The 25,718-nt window shown below is 43.1% G+C and overlaps 1 protein-coding gene across 1 annotated transcript in view; it reads left to right on the top strand.

Annotated features, from left to right (window-relative positions):
- The first annotated feature begins 21,446 nt into the window (after positions 1-21,446).
- zgc:172323 (uncharacterized protein LOC564165 homolog) overlaps positions 21,447-25,718 on the top strand; it is a 48,420-nt gene continuing 44,148 nt past the window's right edge. Inside the window, exon 1 of the mRNA XM_068018726.1 lies at positions 21,447-21,732. Within this exon, the coding sequence (XP_067874827.1) occupies positions 21,506-21,732 (227 nt within the window). The 5' untranslated portion in view covers positions 21,447-21,505. The remainder of the gene's footprint in view (positions 21,733-25,718) is intronic.

The following is a 25,718-nucleotide window of genomic DNA, read 5'->3' on the forward strand; positions in this document are numbered from 1 at the left end:
TTTCAAATAAAATAAACAAAACTTTTGTGACAAAGGGTAAAACATATTAACTTTGATCGTTGGATATGGGCACTAAAGGTAGAGGCCATTAATGAGATCCTTGGGGCAATAATTCTGGAAGAATTTAACAATTCACTCACTCCGTTAATAAGAACACAAATAGAGAACCAGAATGTTTCAACAGCCAGACAGGCAGCATAAATCGCTGATGATTATGAGCTTATTTACAAGCCCAAACCCTTTTTCCGTCACCCCCACAAACCTGAGAAGGATAGAAAGTGGGAGGGTCAAAGGAAAGCAAGTAGCTGGGGACACCCTGAGATTGCCTCCTCAGGCCAGAAAGAAAGGCGCTGAGGGTGGCAGTGAGATACGAATGCGTAAGACTTTCTATTGCCACAAGTTAGGACGCCTTCATGCAGAATGCTAGAAATTGCAGGGCAAACCCATGGGACTTATTGAGGTACACAAGACCAATGCAGAGAAAGAGACCCTGACCAAGAGTATGACAGATCAGGCTGTAGCTCTGACTGCAGCTGTAAGGCCAAGTACAAAAATCGCTGTGAGTGCGGGGACATGGACAAGATACCTGAGAGTTATAGGGAATTCGTGTCAAAAGAAAAAGTAACTCCTTATCCCTCAGGTGAGCCAGGTAAACCTATAGTTATACTAAGGGATAAAGGAAACACCCAAACTCTTTTGCTGGGGAAAGGCATAGCTTTTCCACCAGAGAGCACACTGAATGCCAAGGTTTTAGTGAATGGTATCAGCGTATATACCCGTACCTTTGTATCAGGTGCACCTGGACTGTGACCTAATGTCTGGGAAGGTAACCGTTGGCGTTGTCCATAGTTGGCCTGCAGATGGAGTTGACCTACTCCTGGGGAATGATTTGGCCAGAATGAAGGTATAGCTTCTCCAGTAGTCACGGAAAGACCAAGTGAAGTCAAAGAGACAGAACAGTTGCAGGAAAAGTTTCCAGGAATTTTTCCATCATGCGTAGAGATCCGAGCAATGGCTAAACAAGTTCCATTGTCAGAGGTAAAATCGACACCACAGACAGATAGCCAAATATCTGAAACTTTCTTTGGGGATTTGGATAATCCAAAGGAAATGATCGTAAGTCTTCTCTGATTAAGGCTCAGCAAGCTAATCCAGAGTTAAGTGAAACTTAACTGAAGTTCTAACTGAAACTGAGCTAAAGCGAGTTCCAAAAGTCCACTATATTGAAAATGGGATTCTGATGAGGAAGTGGAGACCTCTTCACAGACCTGCAGACCAAGAATCGACAGTAGTTCACCAGATAGTGGTACCGCCCAAGTATTGCCGGGAAATATTAAGGATAGCCCATGAAATTCCTATAGCGGGACATGTAGGGATCCAGAAAACCCAAGCACGTATAAGTCGACATTTTTACTGGCCAGATCTTTACAAGGACGTGGTGCAGTTTTGTAAAACGTGCCATAGGTGCCAGATTGTGGGAAAACCGCAACCTGCCATAAAACCGGCACTTCTAATTCCCATACCAGTTTTAGGGGAACCATTTAGTTGGGTGTTGATAGACTGTGTGGGACCTTTACCAAAAACAAAAGTGGGACATCAATATATACTCACTATAATGAATATGGCTACTCGGTTCCCAGAGGCCATTCCCTTGAGAACAATTTCTGCTAAGGTAGTGGTAGGGAAGTTAACCCAGTTCTTCACGCAACCTGTATTACTGATTGGGATCCAGTCAGATCAAGATTTATGTCTAAACGTTTTCAGGAAGTTATCAGTAATATGGGTATAACACAGTTAAAGTCCTCAGCTTACCACCCACAGACAAAAGGGGCTTTAGAACGGTACCTTCAGACCCTGAAAACGATGATCAGGGCATATTGTCATGAATATCCCCATGATTGGGATACAGGGCTGGAATTTCTTTTGTTTGCCACCAGGGATTCATCTAATGCATCTACAGGTTTTAGTCCTTTTGAATTAGTTTATGGACATGAGATAAAAGGTCCTCTAAAACTAATCAAAGACAAGTTTCTAGAACAGAGGGATGAATCGTCCATGTTACATTATGTATCCGTGTTTCGGGAGCAGCTCATGAGAGTTTTCAAAGTGGCTCAGGAACACCTAAAAGCTTCCCAAACAACCTTGAAGAAATGGGCAGACAAGCATGCCAAAACCCAAACATTTCAACCAGGGGATAAAGTGTTGGTATTACTGCCTTTACAGGGTGAACTGATGAAAGCATGGTTCAGTGGAACGTATAGAGTATCAAAAGGATTGATAAAGTAAATGATTTGATTGATACCCCAGATCTCTGGAGAAAGAAACAGCTGTGTCACATCAATATGTTGAAACAATATCACCGCCGGGAGGAGAAGAAGCAAGAACAAGTATGTCAGGTAGTAGGGACAGTGAAGGATGAAAGGGACAGTGAGGATGACACAGAAGGAAGCCTAAACAATTCCCAAATTGAACCTCCTACTACCTGGTTAGCTTATACTGAATTGTTAGGGAGATTAGACTCTATGCTTTTATATTTAGCTGCAGAAAAATGAGAAGATCTAACAAGGCTACTCACAGCTGTCATGCTAGGCCCCCACTTGCCAAGAATGTGGCACATTAATTTTGTCATGGACATTGATTTTAAACTGTTACTGTAGTGAAGAAAGGACTTGTTAAACAGATCTGCCGTGGCTAGAAAAGATATTTGCATATTAACAGATGGTGATTGGAAGGACATAGGACCATTCCCTGACACATTCAATCCACAATGGACCTTGATCACCAGGTATTGTGTGTAAGAGGAGCATTTCAGAGACTGATAAGGTGATACAATCCAAGACGTGGTCAGGCCAGTTAGTCACATGACTAATCTGCTTGGCAACCTGGGGTTTTCTGAATCAAAGTGATTGATGACAACGCTACGTCATCAGGATGCGCCGCGGTGCGCACATGCGCACACGGTCTCAGGCCCTCTGCGCATGCGCTGCGGTCCGGCTTGTCAGGACCAGTTTGCGCATGCGCAGATGACATCATCGCGTAACGTCATCTTCCTCGGGGAACACGCCAGGTTGGCCTCTGCGCATGCGCAAACTGGTCCTTGCAAACCGGACCGCAGCACATGCGCAGATGGCCGCAGCCCGTGTGCGCATGTGCGTCAATCTTCCGAAAGCTTCGGCACGAGTTTTTGAAAATGGAAGGAGGAGAGGTTTCGTCGGGCATTTTATCTCAATTATTTAGTCATTTTGGACATTTGCTTCATTTTTATTAGACAGAGGAGATTGTTCCAAGGCAAGTTGCTCTGAAAATATTTACATTGTCTGGGGCACCGCATGTGCTCCAGTCCCTGTTAAGTTGGTCTGAAAACATTTCAAGGGAGGGAAGGAGGGAAAGGAGGGAGGGAAGGAGGGAAAGGAGGGGGGAAAGGAGGGAAGGGAGGAGGCAAAGGAGGGAGGGAAGAAGGGAAAGGAGGGAGGGGAGGGAGGGGAGGGAAGGGAGGAGGGAAGGAAGGGAGGGAGGGAAGGAGGAAGGGAGGGGGGAAGGGGCAGCAGCGGAGCGGAAGGGGAGTGCCTTTTTCTGTGCATGCGCCATAAACACAAGGACTGGCTGATGAGATGGAGCCAATTAATTTGCCCAACAATTGCCCGGAAGCATCTTCGGATGGAGGTGGCCATGCGCTGGACATCAGTCGCGTGCCCCAATCCATGGATCCTGAGCGTTTCACCCCCTGGCCTAATGATCTGATGGACCATACATACGCCTGCCTGTTCAAAGCTCCACTTCCCCCACTGCGGTACCCTCTCCTTGCTGTTCAGTTACACAGTCACCTGTTCCTGCACCCATCCGAGCAGTGCACGTGGACACACAGCCACATGTTTCCCCATCCGCCCTTGAAACAACCATGCAGAGCCTTGTGAGACTCCGCAATTGCCAGCTGCTGCCTGTCAAGCAGAGAAGGCATCCAAAGGGGTCAAGCACTTGGGGAACATTCAGCAAGAAGAGCCTGAGCACTAAAAGAAACAAGCATGCCGTGTCCAGTGGTAGCACAAATGTGAATGCTCTTGCTGCGTACACAACTGGTGAGGTGGGAGTGCAGCCACACCATTCTCCATCCTCAGTGTTGCTTTAAGGAAAAGGTAGATAAGAGTGAAAGAAATGGAAGATGATGCTGATAGTAGTAGGCAGGATTAAATGGGAATGGATGGGAAGACGCACGAGTAGCATAACCACTAGCAGGGAACAGGTGGGCTAAATGGCCTGCTTTATGTTCATAGTCCAAAAGAAATGTGCTTCTTTTTCCAGCACCCTCACATCATTCATGTTTTCCCTGAGAGCAGCATTGAACCATCATGAGATAGGGGCAGTTACATCATCCTGATTCCTACAGCTGAGGTGGTTACTAAGTGATTCATTGGCCTATACTGCAGAACACAAAGCATGCGCAACAGTAATTTCATTGGAGGGAGGGAAGCTCTGACACTGATGTTCTTTCATTATTTCCTTTCATGTAAAACGTGCCCTTGAGAAAACAATCCTTGACACTTAAGGACGGCATTCCAGCAAAGGAGGCAGTGCAGGAGATGACGCAAGGATGTGCTGATTCCTGCATCTGAAGTGGGTAATAAGTGCTTCATTGGCGACGTTATCAATTGGTGCCTTCACTGCAGAACTTAAAAAGGTGTGTGCAACAGTAATTTCAGTGGATGGAGGGAGGCAAGCTCTGACTCTGATTTGCTTTTCTTCTTTTCATGTAAAACATGCCGTCGAGAAAACAATCCTCGAGACTTACGGTCAGCATTCAAGCAACGAAGGCAACTGGATCATGCTGCGGAGCTCATCACGATGTGGAAAGGAACATTGCATTTATGGATGAATTGGGAGTGCACATTGGGATGCGCTTGGGGAACATTCACCAAGAATAGACTGAGCTCAGACTCTTGTGACTTTGCCTTCTTCACATGGACAATACAGTAGTGGAATAGAGAGCCAAGCGTTTATTCACCACAAGGCTCTCCAGGAACAATCTCTTTAGCTGTGCATAGCAGAGACTCGGCCTGACTGTCTAATGGGAATGCTGGAAACACAACACTCATGTATCCATGCACAGCAGTTCCTCGGATACTTAATGAACTTAATAAAACTTTTCAATAATTAAACCCAGAATTGTTGAGGTTTTGTTTTGCATGCTATTTCCCCGACTTTGCAACTGCACTTCAGATATTCAACTGTGGTGGAGGGGTGGAGGTAGGGGGGTAGAGGGGGGGTGGGTGAAGAGGGGGATAGAGGGGTGGGTGAAGAGGGGGAGGGAGGGGTGGGTGAAGAGGGGGAGGGGTGGGGAGAGCGGGGAGGGGTGGGGAGAGGGAGCATGCAAAATGCAGGGACCAGACAGTTGCAATGCCTGAAGTACTGTGGAGAAGTAGAGAAAGCAACTGGGTAGGGGAGAAAGCAACTGGATTGGGCATCCGCAGCTGGAGGGAACGGCTGAATGGAGAGGGCCGGAAGCGAGAGGCCGTAGAGAGCCGCGGGGAGCGAGCGTGCGAAGACCTTGGTGTCACCGGGTCCAGGGACTGGCCAGTAAGTCTTTTGCTGTTGTGTTTATGGCGCATGCACAGAAAAAGGCACTCCTCTTCCGTTCCGCTGCTCCCCCCCCACTCTCTCCCCTTCCTCCCTCTCCCTCCCCTCCTCCCTCCCCCCTCCCTCTTCCCCCCCTCCCTCTCCCTCTCTTCCCCCCTCTCCCTCTCCCTCTTTCCCCCCCTCTCCCTCTTTCCCCCCTCTCCCTCTTTCCCCCCCTCTCCCTCTTTCCCCCCTCCCTCTTCCCCCCACCCTCTTTCCCCCCCTCTCCCTCTTCCCCCCCTCCCTCTTTCCCCCCTCCCTCTTCCCCCCTCTCCCTCTTTCCCCCCCTCCCTCTTTCCCCCTCTCCCTATTTCCCCCCTCTCCCTCTTTCCCCCCTCTCCCTCTTTCCCCCCTCCCTCTCCCTCTTTCCCCCCCTCCCTCTTTCCCCCAACCCCCCTCCCTCTTCCCCCCCCCCGTCACCGCTACCGCTGGTCCCCCCGCGCTGCTCTCCCCGCCCCCCGCGCTGCTCTCCCCACCCCCCGCGCTGCTCTCCCCGCCCCCCGCGCTGCTCTCCCCGGCCCGCTCCACTCTCTCACTCCGGCCATTGTATTCTGCCACGTGTTTGTTAGGTTTCATCTCTGTGATTCTTTGAGCAGCGCCATCTTTAGTCCTGGCAGCTGCTACAGTCGCAAGCTGTGACGTTTTCGTGGCACATGCTGTATTTGCGCATGTGCCAAAACAGCGCCACCTACCGATCGTGTTGTCAACAATTGCGGTCTTTCTGAATTGTACAAACAGTTTGAACTCAGAGAGTGTCTGTTTGCTCCTGAACTGAGAAGATCGCTCCTGTTTGCTCCCATCTCTTTCTCACAAGCCTCTGAATTCACTGAAGACACATGAACCCCAAGAGAGAAAAGTTTCCTACAGCGAACAAGGTTTAAGAAGAATACTTGGCCCCGACAAAAAGCCAGAAATACCTACAATCAAGGACTCTACATGAGCTTGAAGAACCGTACCAAAAACTCTTCAGATATTGCCTCAAACCTTCCACTTTATTTTTTCCTCTGCTCTTTTCTGTCTCTATTTGCATGTGTGTATCACGTATGCATGCTAGCATGGGCGTGTCGTGTATCCATAGGCATCAACCAAATTAGAGTTTAAGTTTAATAAATTTCAACTTTTCTTCTTTAAACTTAAGAAAACCCGTTTGTGCTGGTTTCTTTGCCTTATAATTGGAAAGTGGTGAACAAGGTTTCACCAAGGGGGAGCTAAAAACATGGTGTGTTTAAAATTAAACCCTGTTACGATAAGACCAGGTGAAGGCTGACAGGGACCCCTAGACAGCTTTCTCACCGGGTCGTAAAACAGCATTTAAAGGAGTCTGTAAGGACAAACCAGGATGTACAACCTTACCATACATGATGTGGATGTAGGAGAATCTGCTCCTATAAAACAGTATCCTTAATGCTTAAGTCCAGATAAACAGGCCCAGGTGAAAGCAGAAATCCAATATATGTTGGAAAACCACCTAATTGAACCCTGTCAACGCAACTGGAGTTCCCCAGTCGTGTTAGCACCCAAGCCTAACAGTTCAACTAGATTCTGCATAGACTACAGAAAGGTTAATGCAGTAAAAAAGACAAACCCCATTCCTCACTTGGAAGACTGTATTGACAGAGTTGGCAGTGCCATATTTCCTACCAAAATAGATTTGTTAAAGGGATACTGGCAGGTTCCTTTAACACCCCGAGCAAAAGAAATACCAGCCTTTGACACACCAGACGGTCTTTTCCAATGCCGAGTGATGCCATTCAGGCTAAAAAAAAGCCCCAGCAACTTTCTAGAGACCAATGAACCAAGTGATAGCCAGTGCTCCTAACTGTGTGGCTTATCTTGATGATGTGCTTGAATACAGTGACACTTGAATGGACCACTTGGAGCAACTAAAAGCTCTGTTTAGAAAATTACAGTTGGCTGATTTGGTGATAAACCTTACCAAAAGTGAATTTGCAAAAGCGTGGGTAACCTACCTAGGGCATATAGCAGGGCAAGGACAAGTGTTGCCAAGAACAACAAAAGTACAAGCATTGATGGAGTTCCCTGCCCCTAAGACTAAATGGGAAATCATAAGGGTTTTGGGGGTGAGTGGTTTCTACCACAAGTTTGTACCAAATTTCAGCACTATAGCGGCTCCACTGTTGGATTTTCTACAAAAAAGAAAGCCAAGGTAGTGTGGTCAGGAGAGTGCCAAGCAGCTTTTGAGAGGCTGAAAGCAATTTTGATCAATGAACCAGTGTTGGGCTGTCCCAAATTTCACTAAGTCCTTCAAGGTAGTAATTGATGCGAGTGACCTGGGGGTCAGTGCAGTCCTGTTATAAGATGAGTCGGGCATAGAAAGGCCAGTGGGATACTTTTCTGAAAAGCTAAAACAACACCAAAAGAGATACTCTACAGTGGAAAAAGAAACCCTGGGCTTACTACTAACTCTTAAACATTTTGAAGTATATGTACGCCACGACTACAGAAAGACACTGGTATACACTGATCATAACCTTTGTGGAAAAATTCAAAAACCAGAATGCCAGACTATTTCAATTGAGTTTACCAATGCAGCCCTATCACTTCAAGATTATCCATATTATGAGGAAAAACAATGTAATTGCTGATGCTCTGTCTAGATTTAATCTTGCTTTGAGTTACCTGAGTGCAAAGATGTTACAGCGCATAACTGTACTAGTTACAGGTAAAGAGTGAATGAAAATGAGAGTGTAAATGTGTTTTACTATTTTTTTTCATCTTCTGTTTTTTCCACTCTTTGCAATGAAATGCATTTAAAAATGACGTTTCATTCCTCCAAGAATGGAGGTGTTACAAAAGTGCTTCCATTTAAAAAATATATATTTTGCGGACTCGTATTTAGAAATTGTGGAAATTGATTCATTTGAAAGAATGAAGAGATTCTATAGATGCTGGACATTGTTGTTTCAAAAAAAAAAATCACTGGAAGGACTTTGTGACTTAGTTTCAAAACACATACTGGAAGTCACGTCTTCAGCTAAATAAACAGCAGGAGCCTTCTGACGAGAGGAGCTGTTTGCAGAGAAGTGACATGTCAAGATTTATGGTGGTCAAGATTTGGTTTCATTTTGGATATTGTTTTGGTTCAGTTGGGAGTAAGCCTGCTAAGAGAGAAGCCACCAGCTGATCTTTTTTCCACCTCTTGAGAAACCCTGAGTATCCAGTGTGATAGCTGAAACACTGATGCAGTGATTTCTCCTGGAAAGCCTTCCAGACTAAACCTTAACGTCGCCTGAAGAGAACTGCTGCAATCGATCCCAGTGACAGCTGTCTATGTGTATCGGGACACCAGACTAAAAGGGACAGCTGAGATCATTCCATATCATATCCTTTTCTCTTCAAGAATTAACAAGAATTTGGCCAAAGTATTTTGGTTTTTGTCTTTTTTGGAAAATGATCTCTGCAGAGAAATCTTCTTTATCTTTTCTTTCACCGGTGTTTGTCTGTGTGTTGGGTTAATTTAGAAGGGAACTTTCATATTTCAACCTTTGTGTTAAAGCTTTGCATCTTTATATCTTAAAACAAGAATACATCTTGTTTTATAATAAATTAATAATTTTGTTGTTTACTAAAGAAACCTGATTGGTAGATTTTATTCTGAAACTAAAGTAGATAAAGTACATAAATAAAAGCAAAGTACTGTAGAGGCTGGAAATCTGAAATGAAAACAAGAAATGCTGGAAGTACATAGATAAAGTATATAATTGGCCATATGGGTATAACATTTAAATATATGTTGTGACCCTTGGAGAAGTGGAACTAGAGAAAGACAATGCACTCCTCCAGCCTCAGTCGTAACACTCCTTCCTAGTTGGACCGAGAACATACTGATCAAGGAAATTCTCCTGAACATATTTCATAAATTCCTCCCCATCTCTTCCCTATACTCTAACATTATCCCAACTGACATTTGGGTAATTAAAGTCCCCAGTATCACCACTCTATAGTTCTTGCACATCTATGTGATTTCCTTGCAGATTTGCTCCTCTATCTCTCACTATTTGGAAGCCTATAGGATACCCCCAGTAGTGTGATCATAACCTTTCTACTTCTCAACTCTAACCAAATAGATTCTGTCCTTGCCCCATCAAGGACATCCTTTCATAAGAACATAAGAACTAGGAGCAGGAGTAGGCAATTCAGCCCCTCGAGCCTGCTCCACCATTCAATACGATCATGGCTGATCTCATCTCGGCCTCAACTCCACTTTCCTGCCCGTTCTCCATAACCCTTCAACTCATTACTAATTAAAAATCTGTCTGTCTCCTCTTTAAATTTACTCAATGTCCTGGCATCTACCGCACTCTGGGGTAGTGAATTCCACAGACTCGCGACCTTTTGAGAGAAGAAATTTCTCCTCATCTCTGTTTTAAATCTGCTACCCCTTATCCTAAAACTATGACCTCTCGTTCTAGATTGCCCCACCAGAGGAAACATCCTCTCTACGTCTACTTCGTCAATCCCCTAAATCATCTTATATACCTCAATTACATCTCCTCTCATTCTTCTAAACTCTAGAGTGTAAAGGCCTAAACTGCTCAATCTCTCTTCATAAGACAAACCCCTCATCTCTGGAATAAATCTAGTGAACCTCCTCTGAATTGCCTCCAATGCAACTACATCCCTCCTCAAGTAAGGGGACCAAAACTGTACGCAATACTCCAGGTGCGGTCTCACTAATGCTTTGTACAGTTGCAGCAACACTTCCCTACTTTTATACTCTATTCCTTTAGCAATAAATTCCAAAATTCCACTTGCTTTCCTTATTACCTGCTGCACCTGCATACTAGTTTTCTGCGATTCATGATAAATGTGGTGTAGAATTTGCATTGTAATATAAAAAGGGCATGTCGGTTGGTCAAGTGCAAGAACGTAGGTAAAGAATGTCAACTGTGTTGAACTTATTTTATGTTTGATTCCTCGTGGCTGCTGCTGTTCATGTCTGACTTCATCAGATGTTTTAAGCTGTCTTTCTCTTAAAAGGCTGACTTTTTTTTTCCTACAGTGTGGACCAGACAGTCCATAATATTTCAACACCCAGATCCCTCTGCACCGAAGCACCCTGAAGTTTCTCTCCATTTAGATAATAATTTGTCTTTCTATTCTTCTGAGCAAAATGGATAACCTCACACTTATCCACGTTAAACTCCTTCTGCCAAATTTTGGCCCATTCACTTAACCTATCCATATTCATTTGTAAATTTCTTATTTCTTTATTGCAACTTACTATTCCACCTATTTTAGTGTTTCCTGCAAATTTGGCTATAGTACCTTCTATCCCTGCATCCAAGTCATTAATATAGATTGTAAATAGTTGGGGCCTGAGGACCGAACCCTGTGGCACCCCACAAGTTACATCTTGCCAACCAGAAAAGGACCCATTTATCCCGATTCTCTGTTTACTGTTGGTTAGCCAATCCTCTATCCAAGCTAATAAATTGCCCCTAACCCCATGTGATCTTACCTTGTGTATTAACCTTTTGTGCAGTCCCTTATCAAATGCCTTCTGGAAGTCCAGATATACTACATCTACAGGATCCCTATTATCCACTTTACTTGTTACATCTTTGAAGAACTCTAGCAAATTAGTCAAACACGATTTACCCTTCATAAAACCATGCTGACTCTGATGGATTGTGTTTTGACTTTCTAAATGTCCTGTTATTACTTTCTTAATAATGGATTCTAACAATTTCCCAATGACAGATGTTAAACTAACTGGTCTATAGTTTCCTACTTTCTGTCTCCCTCCCTTTTTGAATAAGGGTGTTGTATTAGCATTTTTCCAATCCAGTGGAACCTTCCCCGCATCCAGGGAATTTTGGAATATTATAACCAATGGATCCATTATCTTCACTGCCACTTCCTTTAAGATCCTCGGATGTAGGCCATCAGGCCCTGGGGACTTCAATCCCAATAGTTTGCTCAGTACTTTTTCCCTAGTGATGATGATTGTTCTAAGTTCCTCCCTTTCTATAACCTCTGCATTACCTGTTACTATTGGGATGATACTAGTGTCCTCTGCCGTGAAAACTGAGGCAAAATACTGATTTAGTGTCTCCGCCATTTCTGTGTTCCCCACTATTAGCTCCCCAGTCACATCCTCCAAGGGACCAACATTCACTTTAGCTACTCTCTTCCCTTTTATGTACTTATAGAAGCCTTTGCTATCCGTTTTTATATTTTGCGCTAGTTTTCTTTCATAATTTACCTTTGCTCTTTTTATTACTTTCTTGGTAACCCTTTGTTGATCTTTAAAAGTTTCCCAATCTTCCAGCCTGCCACTGGCCTTTGCAATATGGTATGCCTTAGTTTTTGTCTTTATGTTATCCTTAACTTCCTTCCCTCTTGCAATCTTTCTTCCTCTCTGGAACATATTTTAGTTGGGAGGAATTAAATATCTCCTTAAACATCTGCTACTGCTCATCAACTGTCCTACCTTTGAGTCTTCCTGCCCATTCCACTAGGGACAAATCTGTCCTCATGCCTGTGTAATTACGTTTGTTTAACTCCAGAACGCTAGTGTGGGACTCCAGTTTCTCGCCCTCAAACTGAATTTGAAATTCTAGCATGCTATGATCACTCTTCCCTAGAGGATCCTTAACTATGAGATCATTCATTAATCCCGTCTCATTACATAATACCAAATCTAGAATAGCCTGCTCCCTGGTTGATTGCACAACATATTGCTCCAAAAAACAATCTCTAATACATTCAATGAACTCTTCCTCGAGGCTACCCTTGCCAATTTGATTAATCCAGTCCATATGCATATTAAAATCACCCATGATTATTGCCGTACCTTTCTTACAAGCCCCCAGTATTTCCTGGTTTATACTGTGTCCCACTGCGGAACTACTGTTTGGGGACCTATAGATTACTCCCACCAGGGACTTCTTTCCCTTGCTATTTCTTATTTCTACCCAGACTGAATCTATGTCTTGATCTCCAGTGCCTAAATCATTTCTCACTACAGCACTGATCTCTTTCTTTACCACCTCCTTTTCCTTCCTGCCTATCCTTTTGAAATACTGAGTACCCTGCAACCACATCTCAGTAATTGTCACTAAATCATACCCATTCGTCTCTATTTGCGCTGTTAACTCATGAATTTTATTCTGAGTGCTTCGTGCATTCAGATACAAAGCTTTTAAGTTGGTTCTATAGTCAAATTTCCCTACTCTTGTATGATTCCTTGGTGCAATATGACGTTCACAGGTTCTGTCCCTACCTTTTATTTTCTGGCAACAATTAGCCTCATCATTAACCTGCACTCCTACCTTCTCCTTTAACTTTGACTTCCTGATTTTCCATGCAATTGAACCCTCCCCCCGCCCCAACTATTTAGTTTAAAGCCCTATCTACAGCCCTAGTTATGCGATTCGCCAGGACTCTGGTCCCAGCATGATTCAGGTGGACCCTGTCCCATCGGAACTGCTCCCTCCTTCCCCAATACTGGTGCCAATGCCCCATGAATTCGACCCCATTTCTCCAAAACAAATCTTTGAGCCACGCATTTACTCCTTAATCTTATTGACCATGTGCCAATTAGCTCGTGGCTCAGGTAGTAATCTGGAGATTATTACCTTTTTGGTTCTGCTTTTTAATTTAGCCCCTAGCTGCTCATATTCCCTCAGCAGAACCTCTCACCTCATTCTACCTATATCGTTGGTGCCTACGTGGACCATGACAACTGGATCTTTCCCCTTCCACTCCAAGTTCCTCTGCAGCCCAATTGAGATATCCTGAACCTTGGCACCAGGTAGGCAACACAGCCTTCAGGACTCTCGATCCTGGCCACAGAGAACAGTGTCTATGCTCCTAACTATACTATCCCCGATTACGACTACATTTCTCTTTTCTCCCCCCACTTGAATGGCTCCCTGTACCGCGGTGCTATGGTCAGTTTGCTCATCCACCCTACAGACCTTGCTCTCGTCCACACAGGGAGCAAGAATCTCGAACCTGTTGGACAAGGACAAGGGCTGAGGCTCCTGCAACACTACCTCCTGGATCCCTCTTCCTGCCTCACTCATAGTCACACCCGCCTTTCCCTGACCACCCGTCTTCCCCAATCAGTACTGCCACCCCACTTCCCTTTTTTCCTTTCCCTATCTTTTCTGAACTCTTAGTATCCATGAATATTATGCACCCTGTCCTCACCATTTTTAAAGCACGTTATTGGCACTATATCATATTGCCACACATTCGACAGATGCTTCCTGATTTGTTCCATGTTTTCAGCAATTTTTCTTTTTCTTTCAGAGTTCCTGCACCTTCAATTTTTTGCTTTTTGTTTGAACATGTCAAAATACTTTGTCGTTTTCAAAGAGGTACTGCAGCAATAAGTCAGACTTCTCCAAGTAACTATGCTGAGTTTAATGAAGTTGTTTAAAACTACTTGTTAAACTCTAATCTAAGCACAAACCATAGACAAAAAAATAATTTGCTGTCACACACTGACAATGAAATCTGAAGAACAGTTTTCTCTCTCTCTCTGTAGGAAAACAAACCTAATCAATGCTTGATGTCTGCTTGAAAGCAAAGCTGAGTTTGGGACCCAGCTGTGTTGGAAATTACTGTTGTACTACATCAGCACACCATTCAAAGGACCATCGCAGCACAACAGCAGTATTTGAAGTTCTGTCATAATTCTCTTCATGTAACAGAGACAAATAAGATGAGCAATATAGGAAAAATGTTTCCATGAAAATACAAAAATATAGAACCACTTCATTATAAATAAAGATAAATCATTATTTAAGTTTTTTATGAGTACCATTAATTAATATTGCATAATTAACATTTTTTGCTGATATATCTAGAAACCTTACTTCAAAAATTTTCAAGGAAAATACATCGCCCCATGCAAACTAGGCAGTGAAACTATTGCTTGAGGAAACCAATGGTTTGCTCCACTGTGTTGCGGGTTGCTCCATGGCTCTCAATGAAGGTTCTCTGACTTTGCTTGGTGACGTGAAGAGACATTAGCCCTTGTCACTAAGCAGTCATCCCCTGCGCATCTTGGAGGCCCAAAGACAGTAGGTATTGTGGACTGGTACAGGATAAATGCATCATGAGTGCTGCCGGGATAGCAGGCATTCACCAAGATGAACTTCTTAGTGTGTTTAACACCAACCGCACGTTCAGAGATTATGGACAATTGCCCAGGTATGTCCTGTACACAAAAAGCAGGACATGTCCAACCTGGCCAATTACCGCCCCATCAATTTTCCGTCAATCAGTAAAGTGATGGAAGCTATCAAGTAGCACTTGCTCAGCAATAACCTGCTCAGTGATGCTTAGTTTCAGTTCCGCCAGGGCCACTCAGCTCCTGACCTCATTACAACCTTGGTTCAAACATGGACAAAAGAGCTGAACTCAAGTGGTGAGGTGAGAGTGACTGCCCTTGACATCAAGGCAGCATTTGACCAAGTATGGCATCAAGGAGCCCTAGCAAAACTAGATTCAATGGGAATCGGGGGAAAACTCTCCACTGGTTGGAGTTGTACCTAGCGCAAAGGAAGATGATTGTGATTGTTGGAGGTCAATCATCTCAGCTCAAGGACAGCACTGCAGGAATTCCTCTGGGGAGTGTCTTGGGCTCGACGACCTTCAGCTGCTTCATCAACGACCTTCCTTCAATCATAAGGTCAGAAGTGGGGATGTTCGCTGACGATTACATAATTTTCAGCACCATTCGCGACTCCTCAGATACTGAAGCAGTCCGTGTAGAAATGCAGCAAGACCTGGACAATATCCAGGCTTAGGTTGATAAATGACAAGATACATTCACGCCACACATTTATCAAATAGTGATCACAACATGATCGAATTCAAGGTAGCGTTTGAAAGTGAAAAGCACGAATCAGCTACTAGAATTTTAGACTTGGGTAAGGCTGACTTTACCGGGGTAAGACAAAGACTGTCCACGGTAAATTGGGTAGATCTGTTAATGGGTCAAACGACTGAAGAACAGTGGAGAATATTTAAAGAAACATTTAACGAAATACAGAGCGAGTATAGACCCCTGAGAGGAAAAAGCTCCACTTCACAGAAAAAACAGCCATGGACAACTAAAGAGATTAGGGATAGCATAAAACAAAAAGAAATGGCTTACAAAAATGCAAAACGCAGCACAGATCCAGCCGAATGGGATCGATACAAAGACCAGCAATTGGTCACAAAGCAGCTTATAAGAGTTACGAAAAGAGATTATGAAAGGAAACTTGCAAAGGACATCAAAATCAATAAGAAGAAATGTTATAGTTACATAAAGGGAAAATGGCAATTTTCAAGAGCAATGTAGGCCCACTAAAAGCTGAAAATGGAGACATTGTCATTGATAATGGGGAAATAGCAGACATGTTGAACAATTACTTTGCCTCAATAGTTACAGTTGAAAAGGAGGATAACTTGTCAGAAGTCCCGAAAAAATTAATAGCCGATAGGGGACAGGGACTTAATACAATTAACGTAAGTAAATCATCAGTAACAAGGAAATTAATGGAACTAAAGAGTGAGAAATCCCCAGGACCTGACGGTTTCCATCCCAGGATGTTAAAGGAAGTAGGGGAGCACATTGTAGATGCCCTGACTATAGTCTTTCAGAGTTCCCTGGATTCAGGAGTGGTCCCTCTGGATTGGAAAGTTGCACATGTCACTCCACTTTTTAAGCAGGGTGAAAGGGGGAACCAAGGAAATTACAGACCAGTTAGCCTGACATCTGTGGTGGGCAAGTTGCTGGAGTCTATAATCAAGGATAGGGTAACTGAACACCTCGAAAAATTTCAGTTAATCAGGGACAGCCAGCATGGATTCATGATGGGAAGGTCATGCATGACAAATCTCATTGAATTTTTTGAAGAGGTGACTAAGGTAGTGGACAGGGGAGTGTCTATGGATGTTATTTATATGGACTTCCAGAAGGCTTTTGATAAAGTCCCACATAAGAGACTGTTAACTAAAGTAGAAGCCCATAGAGTTGAGGGCAAATTATTGACATGGTTAGAAAGTCGGTTGAGTGGTAGGCGACAGAGAGTGGGGATAATGGGTAAGTACTCCGATTGGCAGGATGTAACTAGTGGTGTCCCGCAGGGATCTGTGTTGGGGTCTCAATTATTCACATTATTCATTAATGACTTGGATGATGGCATAGTAAGTCATATATCCAAATTTGCTGATGCTACAAAGTTAGGCGGCATTGTAGACAGTCTAGATGATAGCATAAAATTGCAAAGAGATATTGACAGACTAGGTGAGTGGGCAAAACTGTGGCAGATGGATTTCAATGCAGGCAAGTGTGAGGTCATCTATTTTGGACCAAAAAAGGATAGAGCAGGGTACTTTCTAAATGGGAAGAGGTTAAGTACAGTGGATGTCCAAAGAGACTTGGGGGTTCAGGTGCATAGATCTTTAAAATGCCACGAGCAAGTGTAGAAAATAATCATAAAGGCTAATGGAATGCTAGCCTTTATATCTAGAGGATTGGAGTGTAAAGACACAGAGGTTATGCTGCAGCTGTACAAAACCCTGGTTAGACCCCACTTGGAGTACTGTGAGCAGCTCTGGGCACCACACCTTAGGAAGGATTTATTGGCCTTGGAGGGAGTGCAACGTAGGTTTACAAGAATGATACCTGGACTATAGAGGTTAAGTTACGAGGAGAGATTACACAAATTAGGCTGGTTTTTGCTAGAATTTAGAAGGTTAAGGGGTGATCTGATCGAAGTCTTCAAGATATTAACAGGAAGAGACAGGCTAGATAAAGATAAACTATTTCCACTGGTTGGAGATTCTAAAACTAGGGGGCATAGTCTAAAAATTGGGACCAGACCATTCAGGAGAAATGTTAGGAAGCACTTCTTCACGCAAAGGGTGGTGGAGGTTTGGAACTTCTAGCAGTTGAAGCTAGAACAGTTGTTAATTTTAAATCTGAGATAGATAGATTTTTGTTAAGCAAAGATATTAAGGGATATGGGCCAAAGGCAGGTATATGGAGTTAGGCCACGGATCAGCCATGATCTCATCGAATGGCGGGACAGGCTCGAGGGGCTGAATGGCCTACTCCTGTTCCTACCTTCCTATCTTCCTATGTTCCAATGCACACAAGTGCCAGGCAATGACCATATCCAGCAAGAGAGAATCTAACCATCTCCCCTTGACATTCAATGACATTACCATCGTTGAATCCCACACTATCAACATCCTAGGGGTTACATTAGCACCATAGAAAAATTATGGCACAGAATGAGGCCATTCAGCCCGTCGTGTCCATGCCAGCTGAAAAAACTAGCCGCCCAATCTAATTCCACCTTCCATTCCTGGCAGTGAATTCCAGACACTCACCACCCTCTGAGTGAAAACGTTTTTCCTCATGTCCCAATCACCTTAAATCTGTGTCCCCTGGTAATTGACCTCTCCGCTAGGGGAAACAGGCCCTTCCTGTCTACTCTATCTTGGCCCTTCATAATTATGTACATGTCTATTAATTCACCCCTCAGCCTCCTCTGTTCTAAGGAAAACAACCCTAGCCAATCCAATATTTCGTCATAGCTGCAACTTTCGAGCCCCGGCAACATTCTTGTAAATCTCCTCTGTACTCTCTCCAGAGAAATTATGTCCTTTCTATAATGTCGTGACCAGAACTGTATGCAATACTCCAATTATGGCTTAACCAGTGTTTTATACAGTTCCAGCATTACACCCTGCTTTTGAATTCTATACCTCGGCCAATAAACCTGTCCTGCCACCTTCAGGGACCTGTGGACATGCACTCCAAGCTCTCGCACTTCTTCTACCCCTCTCAATATCCTCCCGTTTATTGTATATACTCTCACTTTATTTGCCCTCCCCAAATGCATTACCTCACACTTATCTGGATTGAATTCCATTTGCCATTTTTCCACCCACTCAACCAAACCATTGATATCTTTCTGGAGTCTACGGCTATCCTCTTCACTATCAACTACACGGCCAATTTTTGTACCATCAGCAAATTTCCCAATCATGCCTCCCACATTTAAGTCCAAATCATTAATATATACCACAAACAGCAAGGGACCCAACACTGAGCCCTATGGAACACCACTGGGAACTGTTTTCCATTCAGAAAAATATCTGTTGACTACAACCCTTTGTTTTCTGGCCCTGAGCCAATTCTGGATCCAACCTGCCACATTCCCCTGTATCCCATGGGCTTTCATTTTACTGACCAGTCTGCCATATGGGACCTTGTCAAATGCCTTACTAAAATCCATATAGACCAGATCCACTGCATTACGCTCATCAATCCTTCTTGTTACTTCCTCAAAAAACTCAATTAAGGTAGTAAGACATGACCTTCCCTTAACAAATCCATGCTGACTATTCCTGATTAATCCATGCCTTTCTAAGTGGCAGTTTATCCTGTCCCTCAGAATAGATTCTAATAATTTACCCACCACCGAGGTCAGACTGACCAGCCTATAATTATTTGGCCTATTCCTCTCACTCATTTTAAACAGTGGTACAATGTTCGCAGACCTCCAATCACCTGGTACTTCTCCAGTATCTAGTGAGGATTTGAAGATGATCCTCAGCCCATCCGTTATTTCCTCCCAGGCTTCCTTTAACAACCTGGGATGCAATCTATCCGGCCCTGGTGATTTATCCACTTTCAAGGATGTCAGACCCTCTAGTACTTCCTCTCTCCTTAGGCTTATTGTATCTAATATTTCACACTCCTCCTCTTTAACTACAATGTCTACATCAACCCTCTCCTTTGTGAAGACAGAGACAAAAAAACTCATTAAGAACCCTGCCCACATTTTCTGCATCCATGCATAAGTTCCCTGGTACATCTCTGATAGGCCCTACCCTTTCCTTAGTTATCCTCTTGCTCTTAATGTACTGATAAAACATCTTTGGGTTTTCCTTGATTTTACCTGTTAATAATTTTTCATGTCCTCTCTTTGCTTTTCTAATTTCCTTTTTTACTTCACCCCGGCACTTTCTATACTCCACTACGCTTTCTAAAGTATTAATATTTTTGTGATGGTCATAAGCTTTCTTTTTCTGCTTTAACTTACCCTGTAAGCTCATTGACCGGAAACTGAACATATAGCCATATGTAGCCATATAAATACCATGGCCACAAGAGCAGGTCAGAGCCTAGGGATCCTGTGGCAAGTAACTCACCTCCTGACTCCCCAAAGCCTGTTCACCATCTACAAGGCATAAGTCAGGAATGTGATGGAATACTCTTCACTTGCCTGGATGGGTGCAGCTCCAACAACACTCAAGAAGCTCGACACCATCCAGGACAACGCAGCTCACTTGATTGATACCCTATCTACAAACATTCACTCCCTCCACCACTGAAGCACAGTGGCAACAGTGTGTACTATATACAACATGCACTGCAGCAACGTACCAAGGCTCCTTAGACAGCATCTTCCAAACCCATGACCTCTACCAGGAGATTTAGAGGGGATTTGAGGGAAACAAATTTCACCCAGAGGGTGGTTGTAATTTGGAACACAATGCCTGAAGCGGCAGTAGAGGCAGGAACCCTCACAACATTTAAGAAGTATTTAGATGAGCACTTGAAATGCCATAGCATACAAGGCTACGGGCCAAGTGCTGGAAAATGGGATTTGAATAGTTAGGTGCTTGATGGCCAGCACAGACATGATGGGCCGAAGTGCCTGTTTTTGTGCTGTATAACTCTATGACTCTATGACACCTAGAAGGTCAAGGGCAGCAGATGCATGGAAACACCACCACCTGCAAGCACCCCTCCAAGCCACACACCATCCTGGCTTGGAACTATATTGCCATTCCTTCACTGTTGCTGGGTCAAAATCCTGGAACTCCCCTCTTAACAACACTGTGGGTGTAGCTACCCCAAATGGACTGCAGCGCTTCAAAAAGGCAGCTCACTACCACCTTCTCAAGGGCAATTAGGGATGGGCAATAAATGCTGGCCTCGCCAGCGACACCCACATCCCAGGAACGAATAAATAAAAAAGACCCATTTAAATTCACCCAATCAGCTTTTTATTCAGCAGGACAGAAGCAAAATAGTACCACGCTGTTTAGTGACCTTTCAACCTGATCATATGCAATTATCGCTTGGGTTCAATGTTCTTTCAAAGACGATGTAGTAATTTGTGTCCCTCAGTTATTTATTATTTAACACAATGCGAAACGAAAGTACGGGTTATAAAAGATCTTATGTTTAGATAAAGGCATGTTATTAATTCAGTGTAAAATATGAAATGATCAGTAATGATTAATATATGTAAAATATAATCTTATTCTGACCTACATATTCAGAAGTAAGTAAATGACCTTTTGCTAAACCGTATAATGCAACAAAATCTTGCAATATAATTTGGTGTCCACTAAGATCTCGTTAATTTGATTACATCACGTTAAGAATGTCTTTCCGGCAGAAAATGTTATATATTCTCTGAAAGCAGATTACAAATAAATGTCTTTCGAAATAACTAGCCAACTTTTTACACAAAGTCTTCAGCAAGGGGAAAGTATTGAGGCGATTTTTGATTGGAGCTAATTAAATGCATCTATGCTGTAAAGTGCATGTGCTCCACTTTCCATGCTTCAACCCCATCCACAAGGATTACATCAACGTGGTGTCTAATTGCTTAAACGCTCTATTTTAAGATTGTGCATTCTTTTGTGCCGCTTAACACGACTTTGACAAATATTGAGGGAGAAGGCCCGCCTACAAATTGAACTTAGGTAAAACATATTTCAGTCTCATGCGCTGATCTGGCATTACAGGGAGTGTATAAAATCTGCTGCTTGGGGAAGTTGCAAAGGATCAGCCCGCACTGACGGAAGATCAGTCAACAGCCAGCCAGTCAGCAAGATGAGCCGCAGCCCGGACAGGATGTCCTCATATCGCCGCCACTTTGAGGGTTGCAGCACCAGTAGCGCCTCATACCATGTGCGGGTGTCCAGCCCGTCCCCAACTCGCCGCCAAGCACGGCATCGCTCCGCCAGTTATAGCCGCACCACTGGCCGGCTGGTAGCGGGTGGTGGCATGCAGACGGGCAGGAGGACCTACTCGGCAGTTTATGGGCCTCGCATTACCAGGTAAAAAGCAGGGATTGACTTTTTTTTTCTTCAAATCTTGTATAAAACAACCAAATTGTGAAAAAGATGATATGAAACAAAAATATATCAAAAGGCTCTTCAAGATGGTTTGGCATAACACTATTTGATCAGACAAGTTGTTTAGAGCTTTGGTCATAACAGACCTGGCGACATTCAGGTTTGGTTGCTGCACCTCAGGAAATACATATAGTATTGACCTAGGAGGAGGTAGTGTGCAGATTCACCACAGTTATACTAGGGCTTAAAGGGTTAAATTATGAGGACAGATTGCATGAACTAGCCTTGAATTTAGACAAAAGCAAAATACTGCAGATGGTGGAAATCTGAAATAAAAACAGAAAGTGTTGGGAATACTCGGCTGGCCAGGTAGCATCTGTGGAGAGAGAAACAGTGTTAAAGTTTTAGGTTGATTATTTTTTGTCGGAACTGGAAAAGGTTAGAGATGTAACAGGTTTTAAATGAGCACAGAGACAAGGGGAGAGGGAAACGAACAAAAGAGAAGGTCTGTGATAGGGTAGAAGGTAGATTAAATGACATAAGACATGAGGCAAGGCAAAAGGAAACGATAGTGGGACAAGTAAAGAAACAAAAGATGGGCCTAGAAAAGGTGTAAGTGGAAAAAGAAGAATCATCACCAATGGCTACCATCTCAAAAATGGGGGCAGAAATTGTTGAACTCAACATTGAGTCCAGAAGGATGTAAAGTGCCTAATCATAAGATGAGGTGCTGTTCGTGGAGCTACAATTGAACTTCACAGGAACAGTGTAGGAGGTTGAAGGCAGAGAGGCCAGAGTGGGATTGGGGCAGAGAATTAAAGTGACAGGTAACTGAAAGCTCAGGTCACACTTGCAGACTGAATGGAGGTGTTCTACAAAACGGTCACCCAATCTACATTTGCACACCCCAATGTAGCAGAGACCACATCATGAGCAGTGAACATAATATCCAAATTGTACAAGTAAATTGCTTTTTCACCTGGAAGGACTGTTTGGGACCCTGGAAGGTGGGAAGGGAGGAGGTAAAAGGGCAGGTGTTGTATCTTCTTTGCTTGCATTGGAAGGTGCCATGGGAAAGGGCGTGGTGTTGAGAGTGATAGAGGAGTGGACCAGGGTATTGCAGAGGAATTAGTCCCTTCGGAATGCTGAAAGGGGAGGGGAAGATGTGTTTGGTGGCATCCCACTGGAGGTGGCAGAGCAGAAGTGTGGAAAATGGCTTGGACACAATTGAGGACCCTGTCACCCACAGTGGAAGGGATTCCTTGGTTGGGGAAAAAGGAAAACATATATCAGAAGGACTGGTATGGAAGATGGAATCATCAGAACAGATACGATGGAGTAAGAGAAACTGCGAGAATGGAATAGAATCCTTACAGAAAGCGAGGTGGGAGGAAGTATAGTCAAGATAGCTGTGGGAGTCAGTCAGTTTATGGTGGAAATGGTTAGATGGTTGAGGCGTGATCTAACTGAATATTTGAATGACAAAGCGATTCCACAGAGTATATACAAATAAACCGGAAAAGGTGGGTGGGGAGATAAACAAGAAAAAAAAGACTTGCATCTATATAGTGTATTTCACCACCTTATGATGTCTCAAAGTGCTTTACAGTCAATTAGTACTTTTGAAGTAGTCACTGTTGTAATGTAGGGAAATCTGGCAGCAAGCTCCCACAAACAGCAATGTGATAATAACTAGATAATCTGTTTTAGTGAAGTTGGTTGAGGGATAAATATTGAGCAGCACACTGGGGAGAACTACACTGTTCTTCAAAATAGTGCGGGGGGGGGGGGGGGGTCCTTAACAGCCATCTACAGGACAGATGGGGTCTTGGTTTAACATCTCATCCAAAAGACAGTACCTCTGACATTGCAGCACTCCCTTAGTACTGCACTGGAGTATCAGTCTAGATTTTGTACTCAAATCTCTGGAGGCCAACTTAAGCCACGAACTTTCTGACTCACAGGTGAATGCCACCACTGAACTACAATTAACAATTATACGTAATCTTAAAAATAGAGCCCTTCTTTTTGAGAAATCCGGAAACACTTTTTCACCCACAGAGGAGTAGAAATCTGGAACTCACCACCACCCCCCCCCCAACCCCCCCAAAAAAGCTGCGCATGCTGGGTCAATTGAAATTTCAAGTCTAAGACCAATAGAGTTTTGGCAGTTAAGGGTTTTCAGGGAGCGAAGTTGAGATACAGATCAGTCATTATCTGATTAAAATGCAGAACAGGCTCCGGGGGCTGAATGGCCTCCTCCTGTTCCTACGATATTGCACAGTCTTGTGAAAAATGGCACATTCAGATATTTAACTTGACGTTTTTAAAGGTGTCAGAAACAATAATTCAACATTACAGGTGATGTGAATTTGTATTGGAAAAATCCATATTTGAATAATAGGGACATCTTTAAGAAACCCCTAAAATGATTGCGGTATCGAATTGGAAGACGACTGACAGATCAAATAGGTCAAGAAAAGTTGATATTAAATATGCGTTAGGGAAAACAGGAAAACAGAGATGATTTTTGGAAGCTGCAACCTGAGTTAAAAGCAACCCGGTGGTAATGCGCTCTTGTCATTGGGCCAGTTCACTTCATAGACTTTCATCGCTCTATCATATTAGGATTGAATGGGATGGTGGAGTCCATTTTTTCTAGATACAGCAAAGATCGTTTCATAAAGTCTTCCCAAACCTGAGGGAATGTACGAGTGAAATAAAATAAAATAAAATGGTTACCTGTGTTATGCATAAATATATTTTATACAGGCGTTGTCTCTTATGTATGACTGCGGTATATTTAGCTGAATGTTTGTTACCTCTAAACTAGTAAAAGGAAATGATCTTATCAAATGTGATCCCAGAGGGATTTAATGTATGCATTTAGTCCAGCCATATCACAAAACCAATCGGCGTAAAGACCGAATAACAATAGTTTTCCGGTGATATCCGCTGTTATTAATAGAAACAATATAGTATCCACAAAATGGTGCACAATTACTTCAAATCCAATGCAGTAATTATAGTTTATCGTGGCCTACATGTTGTTAATATTAATATTACCCCACTAGAATAATTTAAACCTATAAAGCCTGCAAAAGTGTTTGCCCGCCTTTAAAGTGCTATTTATTTTCTGTTGATATTGCTTCTACATATTTCACTAATATAACTTGAAGTTAAGAAATTAGAACTGATATAAAAACTAGGCACGTAATATGTTTAGAGATTTGCAAGCGACTGGAAGAGTTAGTTCCACGATGAGTTATGCCATCTCATCTCACTTTACTAGGGCTATTGTAACTTAATCCCGTCACTTCTGTCTTTTAATATCCCTTTGTGGCTAACGATCCTGACTGTGGATGGCGGTACAGTGTAAAGCGATTTGAGTTGGTTCACTGTTTTTTTCATTTGTCAATTCCAGGTAACAGCAGTATATATATATACATATTAATTTCAAAGGAAATGTACATTTCAATCGGAATTCCAATGTAGTTTAATCTGTTTTAATGTCACATTTTCAATGACGAGTCTGTTCTACTTTCTCTTTGTTGACAGTTAGCTCGGCAAGGTATGTGTGCACTTGGGCTGTCGATTTGAGCCATTGTGTTCATTCTCCTCCCTCCGCAATGCTAAATCTGGAGCCCAACCAATCCCCTCACTTCAGCATCAAAAGCTGAGAATTTATGAGAGAAGATTTTTTTTTAAATTTCTTTAATAGAAACCATTTTATAGCAATAAAGAAACTTATTGGCATTTCTAAATAGTGACAATGAAAAGAATATCTTTTAAATGAATGGTTCAGAGAGGATGGACATTTGCTTCAGTTTTAAAGTAAATGCTACCTTTCTTTCCACTGCGATGATGGTATTAGAATAAACTAACCTCGTTTACTTTGCTATGGTACTGTATGCTATCATAGTGTTTTAATCTAAATCAACTATACTTTGTGCCATTCAAAATGAGCA

Source organism: Heterodontus francisci, chromosome 3 (assembly GCF_036365525.1).
Source record: "Heterodontus francisci isolate sHetFra1 chromosome 3, sHetFra1.hap1, whole genome shotgun sequence".
Classification (NCBI taxonomy): domain Eukaryota; kingdom Metazoa; phylum Chordata; class Chondrichthyes; order Heterodontiformes; family Heterodontidae; genus Heterodontus; species Heterodontus francisci.